The following is a 12,500-nucleotide window of genomic DNA, read 5'->3' as shown; positions in this document are numbered from 1 at the left end:
TGTTTGAGAAACAGGAGAAAAATTGAATATCAACGAGATTTGAACTCGGATACAGAGAAATGGGGAACTAAAAGCTCTTGAAAATTACCAAAAATTACCAAAAAATACGAAGTTTATTTTAGAACAACGCTTTCTACAAAGCACTAACAAATTGGTTTAGCTGAGAGCCGATATCTTCCTGAACGGAAAGACGTCCATTGCCACGCAAAGTGAAAAGTTAATTTTTTTTTTATGGAAATGCGAATTTCATAATTTTATATAATATTGGTTTCAAAATTGGCACAAGCCCAGCAATTTCGGAGGATGGAGCTAGTCGTACTTATCTTATCGACCTCGAAAGGATGAAAGGCAAAGTCGACCTCAGTGGAATTTGAACTTAGAACATAAAGACGGACGATTTATCACTGCCTTATAATTTTATATAATATTGAAGTTCTGTTTGAACTATCTGAATGTCAAATAATAGATGAAAGTATAAAATAATATTTAGCCATTTATATATGTATATAATATGTAATAAAATCAACTCTACCACTTACAAACGTCTAATTAGTTTTTCCCACTTACAAATGTCTAATAGGTAATTAGTTTTTCACATGTCAAAATACAGAGAAAAATACTAAATTTCATGATTGCATTGAAACTTTTGGACAGCGATAAATATGGCGTTTACTAGTATAGCATAACGCGCGCACACACACACACACACACACACACACACACACACACACACACACACACACACACACACACACACACACACACACACACACACACACATACACACACACACTATATATATATATATATATATGTCAGTCACTTTCCGTGAGTAAATTCTCTGGAAAGGCAGAGTGCATGAATGAAGTAAATTGTCAACAAACCTCCTTATCACGCAGAGACAATGCGTTGTAGCATTTTCATGCATTCCTGAGACAAAAGTCTTAATGTCAGATTCTTACAAACACACATTCACTTGATATAGCACACAAGAAGCATGAGATGTATAAAAGTGCATTTCTTTTCATCTCCAAAAGAATCATACAACCACTGCAGTTTCTGGTCACGTATTGGTTTAACACTTTTAATTACACACAGCAACTCTTCATAAGACAGCTGTCCAAAAGTTCTTACAAGATTCATTGTTCATACTTACTCTTTTACTCTTTTACTTGTTTCAGTCATTTGACTGCGGCCATGCTGGAGCACCGCCTTTAGTCGAGCAAATCGACCCCGGGACTTATTCTTTTTGTAAGCCCAGTACTTATTCTATCGGTCTGTTTTGCCGAACCGCTAAGTGACGGGGACGTAAACGCACCAGCATCGGTTGTCAAGCAATGCTAGAGGGACAAACACAGACACACAAACATACACACACACACACACACACACACACATATATATATATATATATATATTATATATATATATATATATATATACGACAGGCTTCTTTCAGTTTCCGTCTAGCAAATCCACTCACAAGGCATTGGTCGGCCCGGGGCTATAGCAGAAGACACTTGCCCAAGATTCCACGCAGTGGGACTGAACCCGGAACCATGTGGTTGGTTAGCAATGGCAAAAAAAAAAACAAAAAAACAAAGGAGTTATATTTTGAAATCATTTTCCTAAAAATTAGATTAATCACGCAAGACAAAACAATGTTACTGACAAACGTAGACAACTGATATCTTTGAAAAAAAATTGTTCCTTAAACTATAGGCACAAAGTCTGAAATTTTGTGGGGAGGGGCTAGTCGATTATATTGACTCCAGTGTTCAGCTGGTACTTTTTTTTATCGTCCCTGGAAGGATGAAAAACAAAGTCGATATCGGTAGAATTTGAACTCCAAATGTAAAACCAGAACAAATACCGGTGCGTTAATGATTCTGCTGGTTCTGAAGTATTAAAGAACAACAAAAAAAGTAACAATGAAAGTATTTTTCAGACGTGTCAGTTATATATTGTTCGCTTATGAAAACTCCCCAGTCTACAGCGAAAAGCAGAACTTATTCTGTTTATAAGTCAATGAATTTAATGCACCACCGTTAGATGGTGTATTTGTAATCAGTAAGTAGTTATACTAACCAATGGTGATTCATTATCTGATTATTGCTGTTTCGAAAAGAAATTTGATCTAATTTCCTTTTATCTTCTCTTACTTGTTTCAGTCTGTGGACTGCGACCATGCTGGAACACCGCATTGAAGACCCCAATACTTACTTTTTAAAATCTGGTGCATATTTTATCGGTCTGTTTTGCCGAAACAAACTAACACCAGTTGTCAAACTGTGATGATAGGTGACAAACATGTTCAGCGAACCCTCATTAAATCGAACACATTGGGGAAGCGGTTGTTTGTTTTTATCGATTGTCTAAGTCAACCGATTGCAGGGTTAATATGTTATGTTTATACGATATTAGACTTATATAAACACTAAAAATGGAAGAACATGCGATAAATATCATATAACTATATACAATAAAAAAACAGATTTTATAAATTATTTAAGATTAATTATATAATTTAAAAATTCAAAATTTAATACTGTAGATTGTTAATTTCTTTTACCTGTGGTAGATGACAGAAGAGTTTTATATAATGGAAATATGAATTAGTAGAGCTATGATGATCCAATGACCCATATTCTTAGTGCCGCCCGCAGCAACTCTAAGTTTCTACAAAACGGACGTTGTTACAACAAAAATATGGACACATAACCCACTTCGACACTACACCCTAAATATTTGTATCTTTTACTACTCTCAAATAAATAATGCTATAGACTTTGCACCAAAGAAAACACATGGGTTTGTCCTTAGCCTAGCGTATATTCGAAAGTGTTTGCTTTTTATGATCATACTCTCACAAATTCTCTTCATTGAAGTGTCAGCCTTTAACTTCCTTATAAATTCCAGTATCAGTTCGCAGAGATGCACATATTTCTTTAGATTTATTTTCCTTGAGAGCTGTAAAAATTGTCAAATCTCTGAAATATCAAGGAAAATTGCAAAGCAGCACAAGTTGTTTTGGGTTGGTGGTTATTGCTACAGAGGGCACTGAAATATGCTAAACCTACTAATTTAGCATATTACACAAAAGTAAACATACAAAGTGTAGTCTGTTTCGAACTGATTTAATATTTGTCCCTTAGTGTGTATTATTAGATAAAAAATAAATTATACATGGTTCTGTAAAAATAAAATTATAACAGAAACAAGTTTGAGTTAATAAATTTTCAACGAATTTATACTTACTATTTCTCACCACGAAAACGTAATATTTATTTGACGAGTGTATGAAAGCGAATAATAAAGAGTTAGTAATAGGGCGAAGATGACAAAAAGAAGCACAGGAAAAAGAGTGTAAATGATTTCGAATACTAGGCGAAATAAAGGGAAAGCTTGTCAATGGGTCGTATATAGTGCAATAAAGAAGATAGTATGTGTTTTACTGAAGAATGTCAAATAAATAATTGGATGTGGAGTAGCGAAAAGTTTGCCTTCAGTCCTTATTTTCTTACGGCTCCATTATTCTACAGTCTTTCCTGTACATAGATAAAACTAAATGCGGGGCAAGCAGGGCTGTCTCAGAACAAAAAAATGTATATATATTTCATATCAGGGGACTGAAAATTTAGTTTTTATTTAAGAAGAATTAGCCATCTTTGGTGGATATGCACTCAGAATATAAAATATGCTTCTAAACCACTGAGACTCAAAGATGGCAGCGGAAATTAACACTGATAGTCACTATCTTGACTTATTTTTCGTTCTGTTCATCTGATATCTTGCTCAATAGAGTAAGGTCTAACGCTGTTCCATTGTATATAATTTTATACACACAAAAATACATCGATGCATTTATCCCACTCACACACGCACAAAGGCATTCTCTGTGTTCTGGAAGCTTTTCATTCCTGCAGATCTTTCTGTAATGAGGAATTCTGCAGTACGAAACTTTTATGTTTACTGAGTTCCATATAGAATAGAAATCAATGAAAAATAGATTTTGTGCTAGGGAAATTCATGTCACAGTGAAATTTCCAAGAATGCTTTTTTAACATCGGGGTGCATATATATTACACACACACACACACACACACACAACACACACACACACACACACACACACATGCGAGAGTTACCTCGAAAGTGATGCAAAATGGGAATACCTTTTCATTAAACGATATAGGTGGTTCAAGTGGCACATATTGGTAGAGTGACTCATTCTCTCTCGTAACTCCTCTTCCTGCCTTTCTTCATTTCAGTCAGATAATGGGTTCCAAGCAGAAGCATCGAGCTGTCTTCAGTTTGTCCGGAATTCACAGAAGGCTGCAGGTTGCTTACGGAGATAACACCAATGACAAGAGCAATGTGCACAGATGGATGAATTTGAAAGAGGTAGACCGGCATTAAAGACAAACCACGCAGTGGGAGACCATCAACTGCGACTGCTGCCAGGAACCACCAGCAAGTGGACGAATTAATTCATGCGGAGAGACGAATCAAAATCCGTAGCTTGCTGCACGATTTGACTGTGATCATAATATGTTACAAAAGATGGTGAAAAACTGTGGGTATTGGAAAATTCAGCACCTCGGCAGTTGATATCCGATTGGAAAGAGAGAAGGGTGGAAGTCTGCTCTGATCTGCTGGAAGCGTTTAAAGCCAGGAAGATACGTTTTTTCTCTCTCTCATTTTGGTGACAGGAGATGAAGCATGGCCGCATCGGTATGATCCGGAAACAAAAGCTCTATCCCTCAAATAACGTTACACTGTTTCCTCGAAGCGGAAGCCAGCGATCTGCTCAGGAAGTCATGGCGACATTCGGAGAGGCAGGGACAACAACATCATACTCACTGATTTTCTGGAAGGTGGGTGTATAGTGAACAGTGAGTGGTATACTAACTCCCCAAAAGCTTACACAAGTCGTTAGGAGAAATCTGAAATCATCTACATGCGCCAAAGTACTGCGTAGCCATGTACATTTTCGGTAACAAACCAGTCAGCAAGTAAATGAGACAGGTCTGTAGACCTCCATCTATCGTACAATTTGGATCTGGCGCTCTCTGACTTCCATCTGTTCAGTTCGACAGAGGAGAGTCTTCGTGGGGCTACGCTTTTATGACATAGATGAGGTGATAAGCGGCTGTGAAGGAGTGTTCATTACAGCGCACACCGAATTCTTTTCAGAGATTATTTGTGTTTAACGATGGCATAAATGCATCGCTTTTGAATGGAGGCTATGTTGAGTTGTAGAGGAAGAGAGAGAGAGAGAGGAGAGAGAGAGAGAGAGAGAAAAAGAGAGAGAAAGAGAGAGGCTTACTTTACTGTCATATGTAATTTGAACGATCTGTCAGTTAAAAATGTTATGAACATTTGCATTACATTCGGGTTAACTTATGTGTCTGTGTGTTTACCCATCAATGGACATTTCTGTGTGTACACACACACACACACTGACATACACACACATCTATATACATAATGCATGGAAACATTTCTAAAGCATTTTGCTATTGTTCTACTCAAAGGCGTATAGCAGCGCTAGACTAATTGGAGCTTCAGTGACAAAAGTATGTAAACTATGGTAGGACGTACTAACGAGTGCTGAGATTGGTGAAAGGCACTAACTGGAAAAAAAAGTCGCTTTTGCTACATGCCATAAACTGCGGCGTGGTTTTATCGAAAATGTGCTTGTATGTATACATATATATATATATATACATGTGTATATATATATATATATATATAATTATATATTATATATATATATATTATATATATTATATATATATATATATACATATATATATATATATATATATATGGAAAGAGAGAGTATGTGAGAGATAGGGAAAGAGAAAGAAAAGAGTAGATAGATAGATAGATAGAGAGAGAGAGGGAGAGAGAAAAGAGGACCGAGAAATGGGAGTAAAACATATAGATAAATATCCGTGTATGAGAAGTTAGTGAGAGATGAGAAATACTGGAGATGAAAGAGAGAAATAGAGAGAAAGGAGAGGTGGAGCGATAGTGTGACATATAGAGAGAGGTTAATATGTGAAAGTGAGAGTGTGAGGCTGAAATGGTAACAGTGTTTCAGTGTAAATAAAATATTAAAGTGCTTCACATGTTGACTGTGAACGACAAATTTGGAATACAAGGTGAAAGAGTAATAGAGAGAGTGTGTATATAAGTGAGAGAGAGAGAGAGAGAGAGAAAGAGAGGAAAAGAGAGAGAGGGTGTGTGAAAGAAAGAGAAAGCATTGATGAGAAAATGAAAGTGAAAGAAGGGAAAATATTAAGATAAAGAGAATGGTGAAAGTTGTTTGACGATTTGAACCTGATCTCCATTTATTACTCTCTTAAGAGTAATCTGTATGGGAGACTATGAAGCCAGCCAGCCGGCCACCCAGCTAAGCTGAAACTATATTTCATATGCTGCTCAAGGAGAGCAACATACTTTTGAACCATACAAATCCTGCAAATCTTTAGCTTGACCCATTTGTGAGTGACCTTACTAGTTCCTTTGTCAAGGGATCTCCCAACCTCCCAACCCAGTTGTGCTGAATCTATTCACTTGTCTGTTAGCTGTCATATTTGTTGCATACTTTGATTGCAACTTCACACTTCAAACACATAAGATACCGAAACAGGATGTCTTCTACGTTACTCATTTGCATACATTCTGGCTTGGCAGAAATATTACACAAATACAAACATACAGCATATTTCGACACGGTTTAATCTTTATTTCTTAGTGAGTATTATTAGATGTAAAAGTAAATTATGCTCTGATATTGCAAGAACAAAATTATGATAACGAAAACCTACAACAGCTAATAAAATTTCAACGATTTTACACATACAAATTATTACCACGCACACGTAGTGTTTATTAGACGAGAGTGTGAAAGTAAATAAGATTGAATATGGATAAAAAAAAAAGCATTAAAACCCTCATTCGAAACCATCGTGTCTCCAAGGTATCCTTCTATCCATTCTATAACCTATTGTATATCTTTTTATATCCTGTTTTATATTTTTCCTCTCTCTGTCTTTATCTTCATTGATACTTGATAAAATTTTCACATGCCCAGCTATCTAAAGGAAAACTAATCCAACTTTGCCAACCATCAATTTAAAAGACTGACTCCATCCAATCACTTACCGAATTTAATTTTTGGATTATTGAAATCTTAGTAGTTTTATTCCTTATATTCAGACCTAAATATTTCACCTAAATCTACCTTCTCAGCCGATGTTGACCTTTCAACCATAAACTAGCAACAGTTAAACCAGAACGTAAATAACACTAACCTTATTCAGTTGTCCCCGTAGAAAGCATTACAAAATAAGGGCCTACAACTTTTCTTGTAACCAGCAAATCATAGAGAGAAATATAGATACATGAATAGATAGATCTATTGATTGATAGATCGATAGAGACTTCGAGAGAGAAAGAGAGGAATAAGGTAACAGAGGACCAGAAATAATAGCTATGTAAGAAAGCAAGAATGTAAAGAGAGAGAGAGAGAGAGAGCAGAAAATATAAGAATGAGACGAAAGAGAGAGAGAGAGAGAGAGAGAGAGAGAGAGAGAGAGAGAGAAAGTGTGAGAGAGAGAGAGGGAGATAGAGAAAGTGTGTGAGAGAGAGAGAGAGGGAGAGAGAGAAAGTGTGTGAGAGAGAGAGAGAAAATGTGAGAGAGAGAGAGGGAGAGAGAGAAAGTGTGAGAGACAGAGAGAGAGAAAATGTGAGAGAGAGAGAGGGAGAGAGAGAAAGTGTGAGAGAGAGAGAGGGAGAGAGGGAAAGAGATAGATAGATAATAGATAGGGAGAGAGAGAGGCAAAGAGATTGAATGGGAAAGAGAAAAGTGTGAGAGAGAGAGCGTGAGAGAAGAAAGAGTGACAGAAAGAGAGATAAAGAGAGAGAGAGAGTGAGGGAGAGAAATAGAGTGAGAGAGCAAGAGCGAAGAAGGGCTTTTGCTGAAGAATTAGACGCTTACCTTCTCTGCGAAAGACTCCTGCGTTAATTATCAAAAGAAGTTGAAGATAAAAAGTTTGATATGATCATTAATTATCTAAGACTAGATGCAAAATCTAGCAAGAATTACAAGACAACCTTATTGAATTATGCATGAATTATTGTTTCTTTTTTTGAAGAGAATTTTCTAGCTTATTTAATGATTTAATAAAGTTCGCACGATAATTTTAATTAATCGATATTATACACGGATCCAGGTGAGGCAAACTTTGTTGAATAATGTGTAAGAAAACCAAAGACAAGTGCGATAGCTCGAAATAAAAGATAAAAGCAAAATGTTCTTACAAAGAGTTGATATCGCAGAGTCCCAATGAATTGAAATTGGAAACAGGCTATATATATATATGGATGTATGTGTGTGTGTGTGTATGCATATATATATATGTGTGTGTGTGTGTATGTGTGTAGGTATACATACATTATATATATTATATTATAATATATATATATTATATATATATATATATGTGTGTGTGTGTGTGGTTGTGTGTGTGGTGTGTGTGTGTGTGTGTGTGTATGTATACATATATATATATATGTGTGTGTGTGTGTGTATGTGTATACATACATATATATATACGCACACATATACATATATGTATGTATATGTATATATGTGTATGTATGCGTATGTGTGATTGTGTGTATGTTTATGTGTATGCATGTATATATATATATGTATATACTTATATATATATATATTTTTTTCTTCATATATGTGTGTGTGCGTGCGTGTGTGTGTATGTGTCTGGACATGCCTGTGTGCGTGTGTGTGTGCATGTATGTATGGACACATTCGCATACACAAACATATGTTGTTAATTCCACACCATAATGCTGACGTTTTAGACAAAATCATGCTGTGGAATTGGCAAGATCGCTAGGACACCGTATAAAGTGCATTTGCTCGTATGCCTCGAATATTGTAGCATTTAATTATCTCTTTTATCCCGCCATCACTGGAAAAAGAAAGAAAATGGAATCTGTTGCTTAACTTAAGAAAAAAAAATGTTTCTAGATATTAATATAAATAAATAGATATGAAAAAACAAAATAATTAAACGGATTTTTCGAGTCTCTGTGGAGAATAAATTCTTTTTTGCCAGTATCATTGAAGTCATGGAATCTTAGTAAAGAAAGAAAGAAAGAAAGAAAGAAAGAAAGGAAGAAAGAAAGAAAGAAAGAAAGAAAGAAAGAGAGGGACAGAGGGGGCGATAAAGAAAGAGTGATAAAAAGAGACTGAGAGACAGTGAAAGAGAGAGAGAGGTAGAGAGAGAGAGAGAGAAAATGAGAAGGAAAAAGACAAAGACAGGGACAGAAAGGGAGAGATAGAAAGAGAGAGCGAGGAAGAGAGACAGAGAAAGAGGGAAAGAGAGAAGGAGAGATAATTTAAAATATCGGACCTTTCATATAACAACTTTTATACAATTTAAAGAGAGAAAATTGAAATATTTTTGAAGAATTCCAGAAAACTTTGAAAGCGGCTATTTTCTGCTTATGACAATACTTTCTACTATGCGGAAAACGTCTAGACATGACACTCAACTATGACTAGTAAAGATAACTAGCTTTGCTTCCTATATTTGGGCCAGTCTCATGGAAGTGAAACCAAAACAACTTTTTCTAAGATTTTGCTGAATTTCCAGAAAAATCACTATATACCTGTTATATTGAATTGGTTGTTAATTTTCGACCAGATATTGATATTGTTATAGCAAATCCTTCTAGATCTGCACAGCGTTGTTTTCCGTATGAAATCTTTCCACACTTATGTCACATCATATTTGTCACACACGTCACACCAGGTAAATGAGAATTGTGAACAGAGACATCGTTATCCAGCAAACTCTTTTAGCATTTTTTTGGAATTTAAATGTCAGTGTAAATAAACACCATGAAACATTTTATGCTGCTCAGGAGAAATTCAGAGGAATTTGCATTTAATATTTTCAGGTGAAAAAAAAAAAGGTTAATTTGTGCTAAGTTATACACATCGCTTTTTGGATCGTCTTCAAAAATTTCAACGTACGTTCAGGTAAAATATTTTTATGCTTAATACTTTAATGGGTAGACAAGCATTACTGTGAAGAGTGAATCAGTACAACAGCTGTAAATGTTCAAAAATTACAGCTTAGCTATTTCATTTGTGTCTCTGACTGTCACATAAGTCACGTGAGAATGGCCCATTTGTATTTCAAACAAGGTCGAAAAGATAGGGTTTCATAAGCTTACGAGTCTTAGAGAAAGCTTTAGTGAACGCCTCGCTGTTATATAATACTAGCAGTATCGCCCGGCGTTGCTCAGGTTTGTAAGGGAAATAACTATAAAGCATTTTTAGAGAGTTATAGCCAAAAAATAGCAAAAAAAATGGAAAAAAATGATGGTAAATTTTTTTAGTTAAAAAAGGTGGAGTTGCGTCCCCTAGACAGTTTGCGGTTTGTGTTTCTAATTCTCGACCCCATGTCGAATTTATCGATTTTTTTCAGAACTGGGGGAACTCTTCAAAATTTTCGCTGCGTTAGTTTTGAATTATGACATTGGGCTATGTGTGTGTCAAGTTTCATCAGAATCGGTTGAAAGCCGTGGTCAGGGTGAGGGTACAACCTGACGGACACACAGACACACACACAGACAAACTGCCGTTTATATAGAGAGAGATGTCTTATTACACACATGTGAGTGAGAACACTTTGAGATATTTTGGTATCTAACATATGTCAGATACTGCGAGCGCTGCTTTCTTCTGATTGGTCAATCCATGGTGATGACCCGAGGTCACGGTGACAGCGCTGCTTCTGATTGGTCAGTTCATGGTGATGACCCGAGGTCACGGTGGCGGCACTCCTTTTGTCATTCATAAGTTACAACTAAACGTGAAGAATTTAGTTATTGGGTTAATAAAATATGGTCGTTTATTCGTGTGTAATAAATAAAATACCAAACTCATTCCCTATGGATACCGTATTTATTACAACTCGTGGCTTGTAATAAATACGGTATCCACAGGGAATCAGTTTGGTATTCTCTCTGAGAAAATTGTTGGGGAGGGTTAATCCGTCTACAACTTTCATAATAACGAAAGAAAACGAAGCGCTCATAAAATAAACTTTCGCTGCGGTTGTATAACAACAGCGGCAATTCCCATTCAGTGGTACCTATTAACAGAGAAGCCAGCGTGAAACGAATATCTACAGGTTCGCTTAACGTGCTAGAAATCACAGCCAAATCTCTCTCAAATTACACCCTTCCTACTGTCTTGAAGAAAAAAACTGAGGATACGTTCGACAATGTAACTGCAGATTTGCAAAATCCCCCCAAAATGGACGCACTGATCATGGTTTGAACGCCATTGATCACATGTCCGCTCTGTCAGCGCTGTCTTGAGCGATGGGAGGTTAGTTTAAATAGCATCCATCACCATCATCTCTCACCACATCCCTCATCCCGCTAACAACAACATCAACAAATACGGACTGAAGCTTAGGCTGTCACATTTGGGATTAAAGTCGGTGTTCGTATACGTAATGTCGTAAGATATTACTTGCATTGCAAATATTTTCGAAAAGGCGCAACAGTCAACTCACACACATACACACACACACACACACACACACAAACACACGCGCACACACACACACACACACAACACATCACACACACACACACGTATATGTAAAAAAACTGAATTGTTTTAGAGTATTCTACTTCTTAACATTCCTTTTGTATGCCTTCATGTATTAGAAATATTACTTCTGTCGAAGAAGTGGCGAAAGGTTATCGAGGGCATGTGTGAAGAAGACAGTGAAATAGGGGGGAGGCAGTGTAATGGTATGGGGAGTGATCTCTGCTGCTGGTCCTGGTCCACTTATTCACCTATAAGGGACTGTCAATGCTGAAATCTACAAGCAGATTCTTAGACAGCATGCCGTTCCACATCTTCTATCCTCGTCAGTTCAACCTCTTATCTTCATGCAAGACAACGCTGCCTGTCACACTGCGAAGAGAGTCAAATATTTTTTGAGTGACGAAGGGGTTGATCTCATGGACTGGCCTCCTCAAAGTCCCGATCTCGACTCTATAGAAAACTTTTGGAAGATTATTGGAGATGAGGCGAGAAGGAGAAAATCAAGGAACAAAGATGAATTCTGGGAATTATTGAAAAACAAACGGAACAATATTACTTCATTATTTTGCAAGAAATTAATTCAGTCTTGAGGTAACGGATGTCAGGTCATTGATAGTAAAGAAATGTTCCCAAAATATTAATTGTAAGGGTATCTTTTTTGTTCATTGTTTTTCTAAGTGACCCTTAACTTTTGGCAGTTGCACTTTGGAAGATTATTTGTTTATTTCCTCATAACCTTTGAAATATTTATTCCATTCACTTGAAATTTTCAAGAAAGATAGATTTTAGATATATCTGAATATGTGTAAAATATCTAGTCTCAACG

General features: G+C 36.3%; 1 protein-coding gene across 6 annotated transcripts in view; it reads right to left on the bottom strand.

Annotated features, from left to right (window-relative positions):
* Positions 1-12,500, bottom strand: part of LOC115217220 (soluble guanylate cyclase 88E) — a 441,284-nt gene that overhangs the window by 101,190 nt on the left and 327,594 nt on the right. For 5 of the 6 annotated variants that reach the window (XM_036507237.1, XM_036507236.1, XM_036507240.1 and 2 more), the window contains one exon: positions 8,012-8,029. The exons of the other annotated variant lie outside the window; for it this stretch is intronic. In XM_036507237.1, the coding sequence (XP_036363130.1) occupies positions 8,012-8,029 (18 nt within the window). The remainder of the gene's footprint in view (positions 1-8,011; positions 8,030-12,500) is intronic. 6 annotated transcript variants of the gene reach the window in all.

This window comes from Octopus sinensis, linkage group LG11 (assembly GCF_006345805.1).
Source record: "Octopus sinensis linkage group LG11, ASM634580v1, whole genome shotgun sequence".
Classification (NCBI taxonomy): Eukaryota; Metazoa; Mollusca; class Cephalopoda; order Octopoda; family Octopodidae; genus Octopus; species Octopus sinensis.
The sequence above is the reverse complement of the archived record's forward strand: the minus strand, read 5'-3'. Positions and strand labels throughout refer to the sequence as shown.